The sequence below is a fragment of the Leuciscus leuciscus genome, assembly GCF_965113295.1.
Source record: "Leuciscus leuciscus genome assembly, chromosome: 1".
Taxonomy (NCBI): Eukaryota; Metazoa; Chordata; class Actinopteri; order Cypriniformes; family Leuciscidae; genus Leuciscus; species Leuciscus leuciscus.
Window position 1 is genome coordinate 43,498,280 of NC_138725.1, and position 26,021 is coordinate 43,524,300.

At 36.6% G+C, this 26,021-nt stretch overlaps 1 protein-coding gene and 1 long non-coding RNA gene across 2 annotated transcripts in view; one reads left to right on the top strand and one right to left on the bottom strand.

The window, feature by feature from the left end:
- shisa9b (shisa family member 9b) overlaps positions 1 to 23,758 on the top strand; it is a 43,975-nt gene extending 20,217 nt beyond the window's left edge. Inside the window, 2 exon segments of the mRNA XM_082189565.1 lie at positions 15,611 to 15,763; positions 18,997 to 23,758. Coding sequence (XP_082045691.1) covers positions 15,611 to 15,763; positions 18,997 to 19,394 — 551 coding nt within the window. The 3' untranslated portion in view covers positions 19,395 to 23,758.
- Positions 7,604 to 9,901, bottom strand: LOC309513923. Its single transcript, XR_014211563.1, has 3 exons — positions 9,826 to 9,901; positions 8,912 to 8,945; positions 7,604 to 8,663 (listed from the first exon to the last, which is right to left on the bottom strand). It is a non-coding gene; the product is annotated as an uncharacterized lncRNA (long non-coding RNA).
- Positions 23,759 to 26,021: the final 2,263 nt, after the last annotated feature.

The window sequence follows — 26,021 nt, forward strand, 5'->3', positions numbered from 1 at the left end:
TTGAGGATGTGGGGATATGAAATATTTATGGATAATAACCACATGAGGCAGTGCCATACTAATGATGTGGTACAGGCAGGCATGAATTTTGGAAAATGTAATTTGTTTGCAACGTAATTCAAGAAATGCTGGTCGTTTTCAATAATTGTGGCCTGAGACTTTAAAATATTGTTGATCGACACATATCAACCTGTCTTCTAAGCCATGGCAGAAAGTTAAGTTCAAAGATAAGCTAAAAGTTTAAGTTAAGCTAAGCTAAGCTTAGTTAAGAGTTTGGAAACACTTTATTTTGATGGTCCCTTTTGAACATTCTGTTGACTATAAGTAACTTTGCAACTACATGTCAAAAGTATTAGTAGACTGTCTGCTTAATATCTGCTAAGTCTTTATTGTGATGGTCCCCCAACCGACATTCTACTGACTATAAGTAACTTTGCAACTACATGTCAACTTATTCTAAACCTAACCCTACCAGTCTACTAATACCATACTAACACTCTAATGAGAGTTTGTTGACATGTATGTGCAACATTACTTATAGTCAACTGAAAGTGTTAAAGGGGCCATGAAATAAAGTGAAACCAAGAGTTTAAGTTGAGTTGAGTTGAATTGAGTTGAGTTGAGTTGAGTTGAAGGAGCTCTCTGCGGTGGACACATTGTTCTGCTGTAATACACCAAGGCAAAAGGCAGGCTAAAAGTTCAAGGAGTGCCAGAAAATGAAACATGTATGCCAAGGCCGCCACAAGGCAAGATTACCAAAGAGTTGCAAAAGATATGCTCACAGTCTTATTTATATTTACCGAATACTCTATTATTTACCCTGTTTACTGGCATTTCTTGCTCTGACTGAACAGAGCACAGCACTGGCAATGAAAACCAGGGAAATAAAAACAACTTGAGGCTTGTAAGGCTAGAGTTTGAGGTCTCGTCAGCCTGTCAGACCCAAAGCATGGAACCTTTAAAGCTTTAGGAAATAGTGTCATCTAATGTTTTTCTCAAGTATCTGAAAAACAAAATAAGACATTGGGTCCTTTTTCATTTGATCAAATGTCAGATGATGTGGTGGGATTTGTGTAGTCCACATCCATGTTTGAGTCTATGAGGCATATTGGGGTCCGTGCCCATATGTGGCATATATCCTAAACCAATGGGCCACTGACAGCACAACATCCAAATTTCCTGGGGAGAGATGAATATGCAGACGTGGGTTTCCAAATTTAAGATGGCTGCCCACGTGTGGAGTTGTGTTGAGTGCGTAATGAGTCATGTAATGGCAGATCAGGAAGAAATCAAAGTCAGAGCTTGTCTTGTTTTCTTCTGGCATTATGTTGTTGAATCACATGATAAGCTTTTAAAAAATACCAAACAAGGAATGGAAAGGGTATTCATGCATGACAGAAATGGCTTCTGGGATTTAAGAAAGACCTAACAACACAGTGTAGGTGCACAAAGCCTTCATTATGATATAGTGGTGGTGAAGATTGAACCGCATTTCCACTGTTCAGCACCCATAAAAAGCTTTTACACAGGCTTTTGTGGATTTTTTCCAATCATGTTTTTGTCATTTCGAAAGTAAAGGCTTGCACACTCTTATTCTTACGTTCTTAATCAACATTTATGTATTGTTTCCCCAGCCTACGTATCCTTAAATCAAGATACATTTACTTGAGATAAAAACTTTATTAGATATTAAAAACTTTTCTTAAACTCCCCCTGTGGTGAAAATGAAGCTTTTAATGTTTTTTTTATGTTTATGTGGTGTTTTTTATATGCTTTAAGACAAACCATGTGTAAATTCATAAGTCAACACCATTGCTGAGTATTTTCTCCCTAAAACTGCAGTGAACCAAAGACAGTTTCAAAAACGTGGTTTGAAAACGCTGGTGTTTCTGACGTCACAAACTACCTTGTAACCAATCACGTCAATGCGTGATCGTCAACGAGTGGATCTCTGAGCTGGTGTGAGTGAGTGGAGACGGGGCTAATTTGCATATTTATAGAACTTCGTATACTAAAAGAGGCAAGGGTGTAGAGTTACATTTAAGCTATTTTAAGGCATGAATCATTTTTGTGATCAAAGATTAGTTTTGGGGGTTAAAATATTGACAAAAGGGGGACTTTAAGAGAATGTATATGTCAGAGAATAAAATTGTTAATTGGCAAAAAATAATAATATTAAAGTAAAAACAAAAAAGGGAAAAAATTTGATACAATATTTTTTCTTTTACAGCAAATAAAATATTAAGTTGATGCTCCCAGTAAAATGTTTCTGCTCTAAAACTTGTTACAGGGTTAAAAAAACGGACAAAATTTTAAAATAACTTCAAATTGGTTTTATTGTTTACTCCCCCTTATGTCATTACAAACCTGTATGATTTCATTTTTCTGTGGAACATGAAAAAACATATTTTTATTTATCCATAAAATGGAAGTCAGTAGTTACCAAAACTGTTTGGTTGCAAATGATGACAGTATCTTAATTTTTGGGTGTTTATTATTTGTATTTATTTCTTTTGTAGCATTTTTGTCTGGTTTTCCAGTAAAAATATCGAAACATGCTTAAGATAAATTTAACAACTGTTGTTAGGCTAATACGTAAAATTATTATTATTTTTAAAGATGTACATATTTTTACAGAAAAAACAAGTCATAAATACTGATTAAGCTGATACTGCCAGTAAAAATGTTTCTGCTCTGGAAAAAAAAGTGGGTTTATTTTAAGGCAGACATTTGACAGTTAGCCCGCCATCAGTAACAGGAGATGCTGAAGGTCATAACACACCTGAAATTAGAAGAACCACAGACAGACACCAGCCAGCCTTTCAACTGTCCCATACATACACATACCATAGCAAGATATCCACATCCTTTCATGTGAAAGGCGGATGTAGTGGAAAGATGATAAATCCATTATTTCCGTTCCAGCTTTCAGATCGGTTCCAAAGTTTTCTTTGTGTGACAATGTCTGTGCCCTTCCCAAGTCACTATTGTGTTTAGATCCCAAAATACTCTATTGCATTTTTAATGAGGCCTTGCAAACTATCTGTGTCTGTTTTTGACTCACTTTGACTCATTTGAGCAGGTCTTTTTGTGTCCTTCTACTTTAAAGGGATAGTTGACTGAAAAATTTAAATTCAGATATCATTAACTCACCCTTACAAACCCTATAAAGGATAATTTTCCCTTTTTAATGACATTGCAATTAATAGGCACTAGAGGTTTTCAAAAAGGACATAAAAAGCTATTTTCATTGCACTCGGCCAACCTTATATTGATAACATTTTGTTGACGTCTCCATTAGAAAGATATGAGCTAGGAATCTCAATTATTGGTGTCTTACAGCTACAGAGGATATTTCCGATATGTCAAATGTGTCTCTTCATCCTATTTAGTAAGACTGTTTTTTTATCAGACACAACATGTACTTTCATGCCCCTCTCTAATGTAATTAGCTTGGCACTGATATCTGTTTTTGACCAGTGGGAAATAAGGCTGTAATTAGCCCAATTTCTGTATTCATTATCTCTTTTTATCATTGAGATACAGCATTAAGTGGGCTCCTTCAAACTAAAACTTGAGACCACAAATACTGGATTTGGATGTTTTTTTTTTTTTTTTGTTGTTCTTTTGAACTTTAAAAAACACCTCCTGTTTGTGCTGTGTGATGTACTTTAAGTACATCCCAGATGCAAAATTAAAGGAGGAATTAAAATATGCCATAAATTCATAAATTCAAAGTATGCAGAACTTGTGTGTGCAGTTGCAATGTAGAATAATTTAAGTGCCAATTTATGTCCGAAAACCTGTGATCTAAAGATGTTTTTGGTAATATTAGATGTATTATTTATTGGAGCAATGCAGGTATATTGATTATTGTTTTCTTCGTGAAAAATTCAGCAGAGGTCTTACTAACATATCTCCTTGGACCAATGTTTATCTTATTGCAATATGCACCGAAGCATGTTTTTCCATTACGTATTGACAAAAATGTCTCATGCACCCCCCATCATCTCTACCCGCCCATACCCCCCCAAAAAGCTGACCTCAGTCATTTATTAGCTATGTTAGATAAGGCTTCTGAATCACAGTCCAGGAGGGAATAGAACTGTGCATGTAACATAACTAAAACTGGCATATTCATTAAGTGCTCTCTTCAAAAATGGGCTAAATTCCAATCAGACTTCTTGGCAGAGAGAAACGATGAGAACCCAAAGCTGGGTGACATCTCACGCATAGCTGACATCTCCTCCCAGATAAACGGCCACTCGCTTTTCCTCCCTCTCTCTCTCTCTTTGAAACGCTCACAAATTATAGCAATTTCTGTCAGTCCAGCATTTATAGTTTTGTCACTTGAAAATCCAATTTTTTGCCAAATACAATCAGCTTTGTTTGCTATTTACTGTAGCTCCTGACCAGCCAAGGAGGTCTGTATTACCTGGAGAGAGCAATCTGTTAGCATTCCCATTGAACTCCATGGCAATTGATATCTTTGGTTTTGAGACAAACACCTAAGCCACAACATAACTTACTAACTTTCTTCTGTGTACACACTCATTATATATATATATATATATATATATATATATATGTCCAATATAGTATAAGTGTGTGTAGTAGGAATGTAATCTGGACGTAGGCCTACTACATTCATCATGTTATAATTATCATGTGACCTACCAGCGTCAGTGTCGTTTCACTGCCATTCATAAATCCTCTATAAATCCATAAAGCCTCATGGGATAGTAACGTGTCCATTATCTGCACACTTAAGAATCTCGCCGAAAGTAGTAGGTTATCTGGTTACTTTTTGCCTACCCTTTTATGAGTGCTGTGAATTCGGACATACTACTTTTGTCACATACTGTTTTTCACCTACTATATAGTAGGGAAGTATGTGCGATTTCTCCTCTATTGACGAGTTTTTCTAGCAATCCCATAGACTGTAAAAAATATGGACGTAGTGTCCGTGACGTCACCCACAGGTTTATGAAGAGCATTTTTTAAGGCTAAAGTTGGAGGAGCCGGCCGTCGCCATCTCGGCAGGATGTGCGTCACTCCCGGATAAACGAAAATGGGCAAAGAGGCGGGGCGTGGGTGGAGCTGAGGTGCCTGGATGCTGAAACCACGCCCGCCTAGCTTGACGTGATCAAGTTAGCTCAGGCTAAGGAGCTAAATAATGTTATATGCTACTGGCAGAACCGTCGCAGGCTGTGCCAAGTGTGCGACCGCACAGGGCCTCGCGCTAAAGTGAAAGCTGACTTGATGATGTAAAGCCAATAATTAAAGTTCATATTTTTGCACTTCGAAATATTATATTATTTAAAAGAAAAAGCTAGAATAAAATTCTACAGGCCATGAAAGTTTTGTAAATATGATCGAAAATGCTGACTACTTTTCTAGAAAACGCCAGTGGGGAAAGAGTTAAGGATGTTTATATATTTTTTCCTTAAAAACACAAGACAAAAATACGGATTAAGATTTTGTGCAGTGTGTGAGTTTTATCATCTTTTCATGGAATGATTGTCCTCCACAAAAGATTTACTTTCTACTGTATCCACCCAAATGAGGGACCAGACAATTGTGAAAGATGAACCGCTGTCCTTACTGCATCCTAAATCAAGCCTACTCATTACTGGATTTGAGGTTGCATGGCAACGCTACAAAGAAGGCCAAAGAAATTAAAGCTCTCTACAGATGAGGAATCAGAGGCTAGTTATTCCCATGTCGTTTCTGGTGCGTCTTCTCATAGGGTGTGATTGTACTGTATAAGCAGTGAGCCAATCCAATTATCTGAAAGATAGGATGGTTTGTGGGCCACAAATAATAGGAATCATCTCCTTTCCACCTTCCGGTGCTTTTTTCAAGCTGGTTAAATATGTGATTTAGACACAGGAGGGACATATTAATTTACCACAGTCAATATATGATGTTAGAAACTGTCTTCTAGGCTTCTTCTCACATGCTGTATATTGGATAAACACACTGCTAATCAATGCTTGGCAATACTGGAACACCAATGTGAAGAAACATAGACTGTCTGTAAAAGGCATGAGGTCTAATTAGGGCTGGGTGATAAATCAGTATTGATATTTATATAAAAAATTAAAAAAAAGACTGGTGTGTTGTGTTGTCTGTATGTTCAGGTATCTATCTATCTATCTATCTATCTATCTATCTATCTATCTATCTATCTATCTATCTATCTATCTATCTATCTATCTATCTATCTATCTATCTATCTATCTATCTATCTATCTATCTATCTATCTAGCTATCTATCTAGCTATCTATCTAGCTATCTAGCCCATATCAACCAGCTCTAGGCCAAATATGAAGCGTACATCTCAGGGTTAATGGTAATAATGTGAATCAATTGTAAATCAGCATTGTGTCTTGTATAATGCCACATGTTTCTCTCGGCATCAATACTAATAAGCAGGAGGTAGTATCATACTCTGTCTGACTAATGACCTTGTCAAAAAGAAAATTCGTCACTGTCAGCAGATATTAAAAACCATTACCTGCCACCATGCCTACAGCTGCTCTGTCAGACCTAGTGGATGCCACAATCGAGTTAGACTGAGTCTGCAGAAACAGCATTTCAGGAGTTTGGTGTGAAGAAGCAGGTTGCGTTAGGTTAAGCTCAGCATCTGAAGGATTGATTCGGAAGACACTCAATAATCATTCAGGAACCGCAGGACAGGCATTTCATTTTCTGCGAATGGACCCTCTACCCTGTCTTTATTACAGTTCCACTGCATAATGACTTATTTCCATCCCCTCTTTCGATTATCGAAATGGAATTAATCTTACTGCCTAAGAGATTATGGATCACTTAATTTCCTCACATTTTAATTAGATATTCTGCACACCTGGTTTATAAGCATACCTGATGCATTTATGGGAGCTTCATGTTTAAGAGACTGGAGTCTGAACTGTAAAACTGATTCTAATTGTCTGGGATTATTTTCTTTATGGTTACAGTAATTTCCTTTATGAGCTAAACTTCCAAATTATCTAGGTGATTGATTATATGAATCAAAAGAAGATGTGATTTGCTCAGTTTCTTAATTATCACCACAGAAAATACTCTTCAAAATAAAACTTTTTTTCTAGAAAAATAACGGATTCTTGCACTTTTATCGATCAGTTAATGGAAAAAAATATTGACTTAAACCAATACAAGTCCATCTAGTTTAAGTAGACATCTTAAAAACACACTGGGCGGATTTTAATGAAGACAAAATGCCATTGTAGTGTCTGAAACATATCTAAGGGACTTAATTAACTGATTTAATATGTATTTGTTTGATAAGAAAATACACTGTAAAAAAAAAAACTGTGAAAAAACGGTATTATTCCGGCAGCTGGGGCGCCAGAAAATTACCGTAAAATAACGGCAAAAAACAATCTCGTTAAAATACAGTAATTTTCCATAATTAAATAACAGATTATATCTTTAATATTACATAAAATCTTATGTAATTATTGGGATTTTTAACGTTTAAAAAAAGTCATATACACCTTTAAAACAATTAAATACTGTAAATTTAAGGTTTTATACAATTATTTTATATAATAATACTGTCTATCTACAGTAATTTTCTTTTAATATAGTTTTTCTGTGTAAAATAACAATGAAATTATGTATAAAAAATGCACACAAGTACATAAATTCAAATACAAATGTTTGTAAATTTACAGTTTTTATTTTTATTTGTACCGATCCAATTTCACAACATCTCTAATTAAGTTCTTAATAATAGCAAATGTACAGTCAATTTCTTTTAAATTAACTAAATGTATGAGTACAGAATACCTGCATATTTACAGTATTAGTAATTGAACAAACACTAAACATCAAGATAAGTGATTGATAGGAAATAGATGCTTAGTATATAATTTAGAACATGTAAATATATCCACAATAAAAAGCAATTACCGTATACCTTTACAGTATAACTTATTTTAACATTTACAATTACATTTTATCCAAAGTGACTAACCAATTAAGATAATAATTAAAGATAATAAAAAGCAACAAGTGCAGTGACAAGTCCCAGTTAGTCGCACAGTACACATAGCAAGGTTTTTTTTTTTTTTTTTACAAAGATATAGTATTATTGGGTGAAGTGTTTATGAAAAAGATGGATCTTTAGCAGTTTCTTGAAAATGTGTTGAGTTGCGCCGGTCATTCCACCACCAGGAAACAGTCCAGGTAAATGTCAGTGAAAGTGGTTTTGTGTCTCTTTGGGATGATGGCACCACAAGGCGCCGTTCACTTGCAGAACACATGCTTCTGGAGGACACATAGATCTGAAGCAGTGAGTTTAGGCATAGGGCTACCTTTAAAGACAACTCTTGCTACAGCATCTGGATCAGTTGCAGAGGTTTGACTGATACTGGAAGAGCTGCCAGGAGAGCATTACAATAGCCCAGTCTGGATAGAACAAGAGAGTTGTGTAGCTCCGATAGGAAGGGCCTGATCCTCCTAATGATGATAAGGCAAATCAGCAGGATCACAGCAAGTATGTTTTGGCTGAAAGTTGAACCATAAGCAGTTCTGTCTTGGCAAGGCTGATTTGAAGGTGAAGGTCATTCATCCAGCAAGAATTTTCCATCAGGTAGGCTGAGATGCGAGCAGCAACCGTCAGATCATCTGGCTGGATTAAAAGGTAGAGATATGTGTCATTAAGATATTAGTGATAGGAAAAGTCATGTTTCTAAATGACAGAGCCTAGTTAAAAAAAGAAAGAAAGATGGGTGGAATCTAACACAATCGTAATCTTGCTGTAGCAAATCCAAACCTTGTGCATACTTTTAGTGCAATCATATGGAATCAGAAGACTGTTATGAACATATGGAATCAGAACCATTATGATTTTTATGTTTTAATGAATTCTTCCCATACCTTGTTTGCCATGATCATCTGCTTTCCACGTGACCTGAAATCACACACACACACACAAGTTATTTTAAAACTCAGTATTAGATTTACACATGTCAGAATATGTTCCATTGGGACAATGCAAAAACTCAACTGACTATGATCTTGAAGCTGAGCTGGAAAGGCCAGCAGTAATATTTTGAGCTGCCATGTGATTTTAGCTAAGTTACATTTATAGCAAGTAACATTAAATGAATATGATTTACTGTGACCTAGACCTAGATACACCTAGGGGTTCATCATGTTGTATTCATATTCTAGTCTTCCTGTTCTAGGCTTTCCTGTATCATCAACAAGTACGTTATTAAGTTACAGACAGTATTTCGATTTCTTAACGGTCTTAATAAAGTTAGTCATGTTAACTATTACGAAATAAACAAAAGAAACACAGTAGGCCTATTTTTTAGTAAAACTGTGGCTATTACAATGGTAAAAAAATCAGCTAAAAACGTGTTTACTACAATTTTACTATAATAAAATAAAGTAAAAAAAAAAGTTTACAAAAAAAAAAATTGAAAAATAAAGTTTTCAGCTTCCAGACATGGTTTCAAAATGTCCCGCCATTTAAGAGATTGGTTTAATGTTACTGACTATCATAACGAAGATTTTATACACAATTATGGACTTTAATATGAATAACAAGTCTACTAAAGATTGTTTTAGGTCTATAAGTTAACAAGTAAGTTAGAGTGGGTTCAACTGATCTTTCTTAACACAGATCGATAATTGAAAAGACCCATGCTGCATTTGTGTTTTGCCCTCGACGCCAGTTATGACTGAACATAATTTAAGAATGCTAACGTTAGCATGGAAACAGTCTAACCACTTAACACAAATGTAATATAAAATATCATTTACATGTAGTATTAGACTCTTACCTCAGCCGTTGATCGGTCGGGATGAGGTCTGCTGTGACGAACCAGGCTCACTGAAAAAGGGCGCGTTATTTCCGGAATGACTGACTGACACCAGACTACAACTAATATGTGTTCAGCAGCGCTCCTGCTCACGGCTGCTTCTGTTCTGTCGAATACGATTATAGCTCTGAATTCAAATCTCCCGCTTGCCCTTGACACAGATCGACGACAGAGACAGATTTGTAGCTAACCGTTGTGGGCTGGGCGGGACTAAGCAACGAAACGTAATGGCGGATAATTTGAATCTGCGCGCGGCCGCGCGCGCGGGCACACACACACACATTCAAACGCACACAAAGCCACGCAATGTGCAGCAACGCAGATTTGGAAAAACGATACATAAAATATAGGCCTAAATGAAATTTACGGGCAAATACAAATGATGATCAAAATGAACATCTATTTGCAAGACAAAATTAAAAGATTATAAATAATTAAATAGGCCTGCCTAATGTGTGGACAAATCTTAAAACTCACTTTAACCCCCACATGCTTAATAATCTTTAAGGAAAACATGTTAAGTGACTGCTGATTTCTGCAGTTATACCTTATTTTCTTTGTTTTCTAATTCCACAGAAATAATCTGTAAAATATTACTTAATTTTTTATGTAAAATTACACATAACCCTATAAAATTACAGATAATTTCCTTTAAAAAACGTTAAATTAATGTAAAACCACAATAAAAGCAATTACCTGTAAATTTAATAGTGGATCTTTAAATTACAACAAATATCTGTAAAATAACAGGTATTCACTGTATAATGACAAAACGGCAAAATTCTGTAAAAAATACAGACAGTTTCCTGTAAATTTACAGTTTTTTTTTACAGTGTACTAAGAGTGCTGCAGTTATGACTTCAAAACCTGGAAGACTAATTCTTCTGTGGTTTCCTTGAGATTTTCCTATGGGTATATATATATATATATATATATATATATATATCAAGCATAGCGTTAGTTCTGGCAGGTCACGTTAGTCAAGCTCGCATCAGCTGACCCTCAGCTGATCCACATCTACCTATAGTAATACGACACCTATCACCATATACATATATAAGCTCCTTCAGTATACAGCAGCAGCTATCGTGTTTCTCAGGAGCTAATTACCCTCCTCCATCCCCAGCTCCTCCACTCGCCCTGTCAGGATTTGACATTCTGATTCCCCTTGAATCAGAATAATTATTGAATAATGTTGTGCTATAAAATCTTGAATTAAATATATTTGCATACATTCATGTTGGTTCTGTTCTGTTTACCCTAAGGGGGATTATTGCTGCTCTCCCTGCTCTTATCCATGCTAGGCTGCATGGATGCGCAGGGAGTTCTCGCCCAGAACGGAACCATACCGCCAATCCAAACTGTATGCTAATTGTCAATCATATTTGACGGTAGTGGTCCTGACAGAAATATATATATATATATATAAATAAATATATACTTTTTATTTTTTAATTTTTTTAATTTAATGAGTAAAATAAGGTCTGTGGTAAACATAACTTGACGATACTCGAACGCCTTGCTCTACAAAGTAAATTACACACACCCTTATCGAAAATGTACATTTTGAAGCTGTTGTGTTCATTTGAACTCTTTCCCCGCTAGCTTCTTTTTTTTTTACTGTTTTGTTCTACAACATAAACTGCACAAACTCAGACCCCAAATGTTCTTATCTATTTACTTACATAACTCTTTCTTCGCCATTGACTGTATTTTCCGTCATTTAAAGCTTCCCTGCCATTGCTAACATTTTCAAATTGAAAAGCCATGTTTTCACGGGGGCGCTATTACACATGTTTTGAAAGAGTACAGAATCTCCAGATCAAAACACAGTTTAAGAAGTCGTCGAACGAAGTGATATAAGTATTGTTGAAGTATAATGTTGACCCAGGATGAGGTGAAGGACTGTGAAGCTTTGGAGGTGTTGATGGACTCGATCTACTCCATCTAGATTTTGGTCATCGTTCTGAATCCAATCAGGATGTTTTGTTAAAAACGATTTTTTTTTTTAATGCTGGTGCTAACTAGCAACTTAAATAAAAATAAAAAACGCTGGTGGAGAAAGAGTTAAAATGACAGCTTCAAAATGTGCGTTTTCGATATGGGTGTGTGTAATTTACATTGTAGAGCAAAACGTTCAAGTATCATCAAGTTATTTTATTTTACTCAAATTGAAAAACTCCATAATAAAAACCTATAGGATTCATATGATCAGTGGTGGTATGTAACATCTCACAATTGCTTCTTGTTCACCACACAGAAAGATTTTATTTATCAGTGGAAAGTGTATGATCTAGATCCATCTAGACCAGTGTTTCCCAATTCTACCACCATACTGCACATTTTGAAGGTCTTTCTTAACATAGCTGAATCAACTCATAAGATCATTAGTATTGGCTTTATGAACTGAACAGGTAGACATATGTGTTAAATGTTTTATGATTAGGCTGTTCCTGTAGCTCAAAGATCAAAGATCATGCTTGATTCGAAGGGAATGTATGAAGTGACAAAATGTATAGCTTGAATGCAGTATAAGGGTACGTACACGAAAACGATGTGCTAATATGGAAATGTTTTTTCTTTGTACAGATGACATCATTATCAAAACTATCTCCGTTCACACGGAACCGCGAAAACGACTAATAACGCTGTATTATGCATGCCAGACAAGTAGTTGGTGATGCCACTTATGAAAGACGACACGCCTAAGCACACACGCATTCTTTTACCACAGTGCACTCGAATGCACATACCTATAGACACAAATTACATAATCTATCTTTTTTTTTTTTTTTTTTTTTTTTTTTTTTTATTCTAAGGATGTTTATCTTGATAATACTGTAATAGCCTATTACTTTGTCCTCTGGGTAAATTTCATCTTATCAAAGCCAGAACCAATTTTAGAATGTTATCCTCTGATATAAAGTCCCGTTTTACTTCCTTTAAGGAAATGTAAAATCCTTTGAACACAAAGGCAAATTTAAAATGTATCATCCTTGAGTCTGTTGTAAGGAACCTTTCACTTTTCATGATGACATAATGTTATATTGTCTTGATTTGTGTAATTCTTATAACCACTTGTGATGATGTCCACCCTTATTTCTTACTGTTACACTACAGTTTACAGTTTACACAGAGATGATAAGGGTGTCGTTTTCAGAAACGTGCACTTTGAAAACCCATTTTCAAAAGTTTGCATTTTTAGGCCCCGAAAATGGCATTGTCGTGTAAACGAAGGGCCAAAACACATAAAAAAAGTATTCAGTTTTTAGTTGAAAACAGTGTCATGTGAAATCACTTTACACAGAATGTGAACTTTAATCAGAAATTACACTCAGTCTGCCTAAAGTGTAAATGTAATAAAAAACTGCATGAATTGTTTTTTGGTTGAATCCTACATTTAATTTCATGTATATTACTAAAACCAGATGATTGTCAGAAGTCTCTGAAATGAGAAATTGTAGTGTTGTTATCCTTATCTAACCTAACACAAACATGGATGCTCTTCATTTCTGCTTAATTTTACTGTTGTTTTCCTGGCAGCTCAAACAGTGGAGCATGTTAGCAATGCCAAGGTCATCAACTAATAAAATGCATATCTTGAATGCTGTGTGAGTTGCTTTGGATGAAAGTCTCTGCCAAATACACTACCGTTCAAAAATTCCGGCTCAGTAGGATTAAGATTTTTAATAAAGATTAAGGATAAAGATTTATTTCTCAAGGACACATTAAATTGATCAAAAGTGACAGTAAACACATTTAAAACGTTACAAAATATTCCTATTTCTGAACTTTTTATTCCTCAAGGAATGCTGGAAAAAAAAAACATTTCCGTTTGTACAAAAATATGAAGCAGCACAACTGTTTTCAACATTGATATTTGATATATTGATATTTGGCTTCAGTCTAGTGCCTGAAGTGTGTGTTAAGAGAAGAGCCCTTCCGTAAGTCCTGTGATACAGAGATGGTACAATCTTGTAGCGAACAGCCATCCAGCTAGAAGAAATAGACTTAAAAGAGGTTTCCAAGACAACAACAGATCAAGGAGAGTTCAACAACTAAAACACATCTGAAGAACGGGAAAAGATCAGACAGCACTGTTGCAGTGTGGCACAATGCCACAGAGCACAGTTTCCATCACGGACACAAACAGACTCGTTTGCAATGAAAGAAGTGGACGGATGGTGCCCATTACAGCTAGTCTACTGTTTCCTAATTCCTTTCCAGCATTTGGCTGTATTTTCTCTGTCTCATTCGACTCATCAGAGTGGTTAGAGATAATACCCACAACATCTGGTTGGCCCCTCATGCCAGCCGGCAAAGGGCCAGTCAATTTGCCATGCTCCTGCACCCCCATTCAGCTGGCCAGATGTCTACTAATGCAATCTCTAGAAAAGCGTTTATGATTTACACCATCTGCGACCCTCCATAGGAAAGTCTTTGCTGTAATCAAGTGTGAAAACTTGTGAAACAAACAATTAATTTTCCATTGTGACCATCGCTTGCCAGTGCTTTTGGCATTAACGTGTTTTGACATTAGCAGTTCAAACGGATTCGATTAGTAGCCCAGGAGAGCCTGGCTGGAGCTCCAGAAATCCATGACTAATGATCTGCTTCCTGGGGGTATAGAGTGAATCACCAAAGAGAAAACTCACAAGTTGCGTTGATGGGTCGATGAAACAGGCCTCAAGCAGCTTAAGATATTGTTAAATGTTAATTTAGCGGTCTCTGATGGGAGGTATCCCAACTGCTATGAGCTTAAACAAAAGAAAAGGCAATGAGAAAGACTTCTGAGGGTGTTAATGTGTAGAAGAACAACAGATTCTCATGCAGCATTTAGCCTTCCCGAATAATGTGTGTAATGCTCGCACACAAACAATAAGTAATGCCCAGAAGAGTCATAGCCATTCAGATGCTTGTGGCCCCTCAAGTGGATTTTTAATGCTACTTCTACAAAAAAAATGGCTTTTTTGATAGTTAAGCTGGATGGTTATTGTAGGTAACACAATAAAATAAATCACCCGCTCACATTGTTGGTCTAAATTGGTCAGTTCAACAGAGTGGCTCCAAACGCACACCACTTTCAGTTGCCTAAATAAATTGAAGTGTTTTTGTGTTTTTGTGTGTTTTGTGTGTTTGTGTACATACATATAGTACATGCATACATACATACATACATTATTTAAATGTATTATAATTCAGCCAAAAACTTGCAGTATAATATATAAGTAATATATTGGGTGTGGTTTTTAAGGTCCTCTTGCACACTGAATGAAAACTTTACCACTGGACCAACACTTCCTGCTCTAACATGAACAACTTTTTTTCTTCTTTTCTTCATTTTTCATTTTGTAACACTTTATTTTGATAGTCCACTTTAGACATTATAGAAACGCACACACACATAAATAAATAAATGGGTGCAGAATCCCACTGGAATACAAATATTTATGAAAAAAACTGAGATTCTTTGTGATTTACCACTCATATCTGTTATTCGTTTCTATTTCTCCATCACTAAACTAACAATTCCTGCTCTAATATGAAAAACTACAAAGGTGTGAAAAGTTTTTTAGTCCTGTCTGTCTTCATGTTTTATGTCATTTAGAGCACCAGATGAGCCAGGACTGACACTGATTCACCTTCAAAAAATAAATAAATAAAGATAGATAGATTATAGATCATGGAAATATTATTTACCTTTCATATCGGTTATTCGTTTCTATTGTGTGTCTCTTTGCTTTAGAGTGTGCCCAAATGAACAGTGTGGGGTCTGGTTCATCTCTGATGCAAGCCATGACACAATACCCTTCGCTTGGACAGGTACCTGTAGCCCACCCCTATGAGCCATCTCAACCTGGAAAGGAGCTCAACAAGTACGCTTCGCTCAAGGCTGTGGGTAAGACGGCCATTCTTAAATCTGCCTGTATTTGGGTTTGATCAAAGCCTGTTCTCCTCTGAAAAAACAAACAAACACTCATTTTCTTAAATCTTATCTATAGTTGTTAAAAATGCTATTTTATCGATATGAGATCTGGCTTCCATAAATCTACCATTGTCAGGAATTACAAATGTAAAAGTCATCCCAGCTCCCAGCAAGTCATCAAGTATTTAACATGGCATTGTTTTCTTGTTGTGTTACTCTAAAATACAAGAAATAATTTTTGAAAGTCTTCAATATAGCCACCTATATTAGTCAGAGTTCTTGATCATGTGGTCTTGGTCTGAGATCTGGTTGTTGGACTGGCATGCTGGATGTTAGGTGGTCTCATATTGGTCTAGATCTGGATCGTATGGGGTCTTGTCTTGACATAATGTCTGTCCTATGTCAATATTTAGGGCCACTTACTGTTACAGTATTGTTCTCCCAATGCATGGTCACGGTACCTCATTTAAAAAAAAATTTTTTTAGCAAACACTGACAAGCTCAAATGGCTTTAATATTGTGAATGTTTAAATGAGTTTGAATATATTTGCCATTTATTATTGTCCAACCCAAAAAAAAACAGCTCAGTTGTTAATTTTGAAACATGTCCTCGCAGTTTAAGGCCTGGTTTCACAAACAGGGCTTAGATTAAGCCTAGATAAGACCTTAGTTCAATTATGATATGTACAGTAAGTAGCTTTTATAAACATGCCTTAGAGACAAAACAATGGCACTGACATATTTTAAGATATGCCAGTGCAAGTTGCTTTCAGTTAAAACAGCTCAAACATGCATTTTAGTTCTGGACTATGCTTAAGTCTTGTCTCTGAAACCGGGGGTCAGTGTTTTTACTTATTAATTTTAGAAATTCAGATTTTCAAACTCTCATTACTCTTTCCCAGTCACTTAAGTATCAAACGTATTTCAGAAATGACTGACTGCTCCAGTGACATTGTTAACTTGTTCTAAAAGCAGAAACCAGAAGGTTCTAGAAGCTTCTCATACGGTTTGTGATCATTTTAATTACTACATTTATCATTTAATTAATTATTTAAGTTGTGTTTTACAGTGGTAACATTGGGTAGTAATATAGTCACTTGTTAGTTTTCACATCAGTTAGTCTGGCATCAGAGTAAAGCCTATGAAAAGACGTCAGTGAGATGACAGCTAGCAAACCGTAGACAAACAACCATCAGAAGCAGCGACGTGTGATGACATTCTTTCTCTGAGACTTTCGGCCACAGATGAAACTGCTCAGTTGCTAATCCACTGAAGTACACTCTGTGCAGACCGATCCCTGGGAAAACAAAAAAAGGACAGTTTATAACGAGAGAGGCCCAGGAGACGAGCCACACGAGTAGCCAGAGAGCTGAGGTGCCTGAGTTCCTCTGATGTGCGTTAATCTCAGCGCATTGATGTTAATGAAAGAGTCGCATCAAAGATCAGCACTTCTCTCAGCCGGCTGGCTTATTTTGCGCTCTGCCTCCTGGTATGAGGTTTTAGATCTGTGGTTTGTTGTGAGTCTTTGGGGTGTCAAGGCTGTTAAAAAGGTCACCTGAAGGATATTTAATTAAAAAGTCTAAAATGTCATGCTGAAATGAGGTGGATTTCAAGCAGAGTGTAGTCAGTCCCAATTAAGGCCTGGCTGAGTTGGAAGGTGATACACCGTTAGCGACATTGCATGGAATTTATGAAAAAGAAATGATTAGTGACACGCTAGGATCGTTTATACTCGTTTGTCTGATCTGGTTTTAGCAAGTTGTGATTCACACTGTCAGTGATCGACTAGCACTGGTTAAAAAAAAAAAAAATACAGTTGTCAACATTTAAAGTGGATCAAAACCTTTCATCAAAGTTATACATGAATTTTGAACAAAACACGTTCTTGTCTTAGGACAACTTTGATGAACTTTTTTGATCCACTTCAAATGTTGAATACTGTGTTTGCAGCAAACAAAATTTATAAAACCTTTTTTTCTAAGGAAACTGTTGGTATGGCTGTAAACATTATTGTCCAAAAATAACATTTACAGTAATAGCGACAAAGTGACAGTGAGATTTTTTTGAAGTGCACAATAACTACAGGTAAAAAAAAAAAGAGTGGTTTCAACAGACAAATAAAACCCCAAACCATCTTCTGGAAGAGCAAAAAGCTGCATGTTTCCATTTCAGGATGGAAGCAATCCAGGATAATTTGCATTCAAAGAAAAACATTTACTTGTAACAAATAGAAACCTTAGGCAAAAAGAAAAGCATTAGCATTTTGCAGACTAACTATTTTGGTTGCCATTCACAATGGAACATTAACTGCTCTTATAAATATTTGAGGCACTCTTAGCTATTTGCATTTTACAAGTTATTTTTGTAAACAAACCCAAGTTTTTAATAGTGCAGAAAGAACTGAATATGTTGGCATTATTTACTCACCTCCACGACATTCCAAAAACATAAAACTTATACTCTATTTTCTCGTCTTCTGCTGCCATATGATAGGTTTGTATGATGATAAAACCAAAATGTACATTACTGTTCAAATGTTGTCTCCTCTGCTCACCAAAGCTGCATTTATTTGATAAAAAATACATTAAAACTAATATTGTGAAATATTATTACAGTTTAAAATAGTTCTATATATTAACATTTTTATATATTTCTGTGATGGCAGAGCTGAATTATTCCAGTAGTGTAAAAAAAAACAAAAAAACAATACTACTGTACATTGATACACACAAAATGATTTAAAAAAAAAAAGTCAGGATTCTAAATAAAACTATAAAAGTAAGTCATTTTTTTTTCTTCTTTTTTTTTTTTTTTTAATTCGTACTGACCCCAAACCTTTGAGTGTATGTGTACATGTTTGGTTATTTGAAAATGTTGTAGGAAAAAGAGATATGTGAAGCTCTTCAAAAAAAAAAAAACAGGTTCAGAATGACATGGAGGTGAGTAAATAATGGCAGAATGTCACTATACCTCTACAAAAACATCCGGTTCTATTTGTTGTTTGTAGAAGGAAATGATCGGGTCAAGTATTTTCTGAGAAAAATGACTCATATTGGGAAAAACAAGTGATTGTCCTTGATCTATTAAATGTGTAATTCTCTGGTGGGGAGTAAAACAGCAATCAGGTTGTTGTTGTTTTTTGCATCTGACTAATGAAGTGTTGCTGAATTTTCCTCGCTTTTGCTCTCTCTATCTCTCTTTTCCAGCTGAAAAAGCGAATGAAAACTTCTACACTAACAGACGGCACTTAGCCGACCTGGCAGTGAAAGGCGCTCTTCCCATGCACTCGGTGAGTCTGGAGCAGGAGCCCACCAACCCTTACAGCCCAGAGCTGCCCTGCCAAAAGCAGAACGGACACAAGTCCAAAAGCACCAAGGTCCACAGTTCCCACCTGCTGGCTTTTGGCTCAAACACCATTGCCAACCCTGGCATGCTGAAGAGCTGGGAGGGGACAGAAACGCTGGGCCGCCGGCAGACGTACGGCCCCAAGAGGCACAGCGCCACCGTGGAGCAAGTGAACGAGTTGACGTCCGCCCAGAGCCAGCACTACCTGCCTCCACATCCATACTTTGTCACCAACAGCAAGACTGAGGTGACCGTGTGAACGGGGCCGCAACAGCGGGTTTATCGAGCCCAGGCCTTGAGTGGATGCGTGGAGCGAGGATAACAAAGGAAGCCTGACGGAGGAAGAAGTGTGGATTAGGAGCCCGTCCTGCTGGAAGGATTGACCGAACGGTCTGGCTTGAGATCTGCATGGCTGTATGTGTGCTGTTTGTCTTTGAGCGATTGTGCATGGAAAAGACATGCATTGGACTTCAGCCTCATTTGAAAGGGAAAGCATAACATTACTCAAATGAACTCTTTCTGTGTCCATTCCGTCACAATGCAAATGGTTAATCTGACTAGTGATGAGTTTGTCACAAGGCCATCCATCAATATGATGAGGGACATCTTCAAACACGAAACAAACAATGCAGTCAAACGTTCTAGATGGGGCCACCGTCATGATTCGCAACAACTTGAAAGCTTGTGAGAAAGTCGCTCTAGTCCTAAACACACATTGTTTTTCTCAGAATCTTGTACATAACAGAATGTTACCAAGGACGTATAATGTCAAAAGCTTCCTCGGATAACGGAACATCAGATTGGAAGATTAAGGTCGATGTGAGGACAATCGCGTCTCTAGTTCTTCTCATCTCAACTATCGAGACTTTCCAGAGCGTGTGCACCAAAAGCATCCTGTAGCAATGCAACACGCTATATCCTGACAAAACACTGGGCTTGTGCCTTTCCAAAAGAAGAACTCATTATCTAAGAGCTCTTGTGCTTTTCAGCAAGCACATGGTGTTTCTTCAAAAACAAAGATGCATAAAATATAAACAAATCTATTGTTTACGGCTGTCATATTCAGTAGAAAATGTTGTCAGTGTTCTGAAATACACATTTCTCCTTTCTGTTCCGCCATTTTTCCTCTGATGTGTTCACATACTGTACTACCCAATCTTTTAGTGCAACTGTAGACTGTAGAAAAAGGAAGTGCTGTAGGGTTAATGATAGACATTCATTATCTTTCAATGTTAGATATGATAAAAATGAATGGTTAATTATGATACCGAACAAGATTGTCAAAACACTGCCATTGTTGGATTCCCAGTAGTTTTGGTATTGAAAACTGATTCAGTAGTTTCTTTTGTTTTTAGCATCATAATGTGAACCATTTCAATTAGCATAAGGGCAAAAGGCTGCATTCAATTTTGAAAACTTAGTGTTTTGTCACCTACATCCAAATAATCCCAAGTACCCTGTATCTGGTTTTGAATAAAGTGGGTCACATAAACTTGAATTGCTCTGAAACAAGTGGCTTTATCTCAGTGCACTTGAAATGTTGTTGACCTACGTCATTTACTCTTACCCTAATTGAGCTGGAAAATTAGCAGGCTAACTCATACTGAAAATAAAAAGACATTTACATATCTAGTAGCACAGCTTTCTGCAGTGTCACGTTCTCTAATTTCGCAAGTAGAAAACTCATTCTCAGTATTTACAGTAAGAGTAGTAAACTTAAGGGGTGGTAACACTAGATTTTGTGTTCGCATTATGCTGTTTTTAAGTTTGGTGAACTCTTTCTAGCCTGCAAATTCATATAGTGATGTTTGACTATTAGAGGATCTAAATTCAACTTTAAGTTAAGCTATGTGCATGGCTTGCAGGACTTGCGTTTTTTTATGTATTATTATTACGACTATCAAAGTTAACAACACATAGGGTTAACAAAATTGGGGTTAATTTCTCTTAGTGCTATTAAAAAATGTCATTCAATATATCATCAAGCAAAATGATTAACAGTCAGTTACATTTGTTTACAGAGTCGACACTGTATGAAAAAATGTTCTCAGAAAATTGCCAGTGCTTTTTCTGTAAAATGTACAGACATTTCCTTCTACCTTAAAACACAGCACAATGTAACACCTGTAAAAAATCAATACAGAAAATTTCATATTAACATGCTACATTGTGATATCTGTTAGCATATAGCAACTCTGTATGTGTGATATTAAATGAAGTAATTTACAGCACATTTAAATATCATCAAAGCATAACACCAACTAATGAATCATTTGTACAATATTGGAGCACCGCAGCAGCAAGTAAGCAACAAAAACCTCCTTTGTTTTTTCATGTTAAATAACAAAATTTAAATTAACAGTTTGAAATGTTAAAAATAATATATTCTTTTTTAAATTTATTCAAAACAGAAGACCTGGAGTGTTGCGTAATATCCTTTTGCCCATGTGCATTGCAGGTCTGAAATAATTCTTAAATCTAGTGCGACCACCCGAGCCACTTATTAATAAAACATTTGAAGATCCGCAGATAATAGAGTTTGATTCCATGTAAATGGAAAGGGTATGTACATTTGGGGCTGATTATTTATGAGGAGAAATAAAAATTGTAGCAATATCAGTATTATGTCAAATTTTGGCTTCGACTTTCCTAAGAATTCCCTCTAAAAGAAAAACACTCCAGCAAATAATACAAGCCCTTCCTCCAGTTTAACCGCTTTTCTTCTCCACACCATTGAATACTGTCTATGTGCGTCACTGCCAAACAGCTTGTGACAAACCAGTACTTAAGACTACTCCCGTAATTGCCGCTGGTCTGTCAGTCTCTGAGTCCAGTCAACATCTATTAAACCTGAGTGTTTCACTGCAGGTCACCTCATGACTCAGATCGCACTACAGGATCACTCACCGGGGGGGCACATTTCTTGGAATTAAATCACATAGTGAATATCTTTTCCATTGAAATCTCTGAACACCGCAGAAATCGATTAGCACAGATAATGTCAAGATCCGCCATGTAGCTAAAAAGACCTTCACAGCTGGATTATTGCAGTCTGGCTGCACAATCTAACATATGAAATCGGGATATAGAAATCAGGTATGTGTGAAATAATCGAGGTTGGCAGTCGGGAGATCATTTACTAAGAATTTATTGCACCCGCTGATTAATCTAATAGCATTGTTTTAGCACCCAAGTTAAGGAGTTATGCTAATATATGACCAAGATACTAGTGGTAAACACAATTTTGCACAATATAGAATACAGAAGACGGTAACACTTTATTTCGATGATCCAGTACTAACTATAAGTAACTTTGTAACTAAATGTCAACTAACTCTCATTAGAGTATTAGTAGACTATTGGGTTAGGGCTAGCTGTTAGGGTTCAGGCTAGTAGAGTAAGTTGACATGTAGTTAAAAAAATGCTGCCACACTGTTTAGTGTATTCAGCTTTCAGAGTGTTGAAATGTATGAAACCGCATGTTACTTTGAGACTACATAGGGGGTAGTCTAATCACTGATTGCTGTTTCCACCTCTCATTGTGTCTTGCTGTTCATTAACAGACACTATAGGTTCCGTTTTTTGTGTTTCAATTCATACATTTGTTTCATTTTATCAGTTTTATGGAGGATTGGGGTTGGCCTCAGATGAATGCATAGAAAGAACATATGTCCTAGATGTTTTTATCATTTGCCATCAGCACAAGGTCATTTTAGATAGAGACATGATGAACTAGTACATAACAGATGCAGTCTTGAACAGTCATCTGTACATTATACATCACAAAAGGGCTGAATATTAGCAGAATAACTTTAATGCTGTGATCATGAAGGTTAGATGTTGAGTGAATGCATTCTGACCCTCACTGAAAACACATTGAAATGTACAGGCAGATGTTATAAAATGATTTTGCCCTTTATTTAATGTCTAAAAAATCCCCACTGCAGTTGATATTGATGTTATTTTGTGTATTTGTATCTGTAACTTGTGTAAACACACAAATGCGATTAAAAGTAATACCTCAAATACTTTTGACAAGTAGAAACCCACTGTTTTATTAATTGAATTATTTGTTATTTATTCTGGGAATAGCTATGCCAATGGAATACTAATCTTTTATGATATGATATTGTCATATTCTTCACATAACGCCGGAATAGTTACACAATATCTTTATATTTGTAAGTAGTAGCATAGTTGCTGATCAGACCAAGTTGTCCAGTTCAGTGGTTTATATTGTGAATCACATAGATGAATCATTGAGGGTTAAAATGATACCCGCCAAACTAATACCTGCACAAGCTCAAATTATACTGAGAAACCTGAGTGTCATTTATTGAAGCGTTATTTTGTGATCCAGGTTTATATATTTTTTTTATCAATATAGGATTCAGTCCATTATAATACTGTTCTATGTTCTCTGTATTGGCGATGCACAAAGTATTTCGGAAATAGAGACAACTTTATCACATCCTACTGCCCGTGGATCACATTAAATACACCAAGTTACATTTTTCAAACAAAGTATTCTGTGTAACATTTCTATGTGGAAGTTGAAAGTTTAAGCACTGTTGTACCATTCACATCACAAAACTTATTTACAATAAATGTCTCTTCTCTATACATTCTGTGTATTTTTGAGTTAAAGAATTGAAAGTGTTAGCTGTGCTGACACAGGTTATGTTTAACATGATATCCGACAAACAAAGAATATTTTGTCATCTGGGAAGATATGCATTATCCTACAATGAAGATGAGGCAAAACATTCCGATTTGGGCTATTAGGCACAGAATGTGTCATTTGAATATAAGGATAAATATATTGTATCTGGCCAAGGGGTAAATATTTAGCTTGTTAGCATGGCTCTGTTAGCTTCCTCATTGAAAATAAGCTGTACATTCTGATAATATCTTTTTTTGAAAGGCTCTTAAAAGTGTGAAATGGACCCTGTGTGCTGCCTTGGATGTCACAGAGACCAGAACAGTCACTATGGCATTGACCTGATCGAGATGAATGAGAGCGCTAACAAATAGCTTTCTCCAGGTAATATAGACCTAGCTGATTCTGGCCAAGATCACCCTCTTAGACCCAAAAAGGAAGATTCTGTCATAATTTACTCTCCCTCACATCATTCCAACCTGTATGACTTTTAGGGCCCTATTTTAATGATCTGAAACGCAAGTATCAAACGCGAAACGCAAGCAACTTTGTGGGCGGATCTCGGGCGCTGTTGCTTTTATACCGGTGGGATAAATGACTCTTGCGCCCGACGCAAATCTAAAATGGGTTGGTCTGAAGTAGCTTCATTACTCATAGGTGTGGTTTGGGTGTAACGTGCAATAAACCAATCAGAGCATCATCTCACATTCCCTTTAAGAGCAGGCGCGCTTGTTCCATGGTGGATTGCTATTATAACGGCGGATTTGCCAGGCGCACGGCAGGAGCGGTTCACAGCCGAGGAGACCGACGTTCTCGTCAGGGCCGTAAAAGACAGAGAAGTGACATTGTATGGGGATGGGAGAAACCCATCCAAATCAGCTTTGGTTAAACAGGCGTATAATAATTTGGGTAAATGTGTAAGCTAGATTTATGCCTATTTTTTCACATCTTCATGGACACCACAATGATTTCCCTCGTGTGGAATATTTTTCCTTGTAATTATGTATGGTTTGCAAAAATGGCAACTGCTGCGTCTGAGTGTAGATGAGAGAAGCAAAGTGTATATGTGTTGTGCACACACTACATTATGGCCAAGCATGCGCCCTTAAAATAGCATCTGATCTTGCCACTGAAAACGCACCATTGACTTTAGACTAGGTTTTTCCTGGTCTGTGGCGGAATTGTTTTCTGGAACTGCAAAATAGCACAAGGAAAGTTTCCGCCTGAACACGCCTCCTCTTTACGCTGAACCACCCCCGGGAGCGCAAGTTCATTCCCTAATTTACCGACGTGCGTCTGTCGAGGGAAAAGTCCGCTGTGCGTGGGTGCAAAATAGGAATGATACATGTGTCGGTGTACAAAGTCAATTGCGCTGGGTGCAAGATAGGGCCCACTGTCTTCTATGAAACTTAAAATAAACAAACATATATTTTGAACTGAGTTGAGTTGAACTGGACTCTCCCTTCTCGGGGACTAACGTTTTCCAGATTTCGTGCAAAAAGAAAGTAATTTGGTTGGGTGAGGAAACTATTGCAGAGTTTCAATCCAAGTTGACCTATTCCTTTAAATAGGGACATTTAATGTATTACTTTAAATGTTCTTGAAATAGGACAATAATCTGATAAGGATGAGGGCATCTGAATTTTGGAGGTATTCAGAAAGCCTTGCCAGAATTGTTCTTTTGGGAAAACGACCGAGAGGGTGTGAGGGTTTAGATCTGCATCATTGATGTGCTGAACAGAGAATCAGCACTAATCTGGATTTTGCTGAAGGCTTTGCTGTAGCCAACTGTGATCACCGTAAGTTTACAAAGCACAGTTTCAATCATGACTTCTCCCAAATGATAGTTAATCAGCTCAACTTCAATAATAACCATTAACATGACTGTCAGCTGCTTCACTGTAGGAGTATGTGCCCTTTATCCACAGAAACAAAGGCCTTTAATTATTGTCTAATGTGCTCCTGGCCATTTTATGAAGAAAGACCTCACTGACCTTTAATAGGAAATTATCCGTCTCCTTTAACTCATTTAAAGAAGTAATTTCCTGCGTTTGAATATGCCTACTTCCATACTATATTGTAGGCGAAAAACAGTATGTGAGCCAAGTATTATGTCCAAATTCATAGCATTCATTAACACAGTATTGGTGAAAAGTACAGTCGCTGACTGAAATGTGCATTCGATGGACACTTTACTATCCAATGAGGCCATGGGAGAGGATCTGT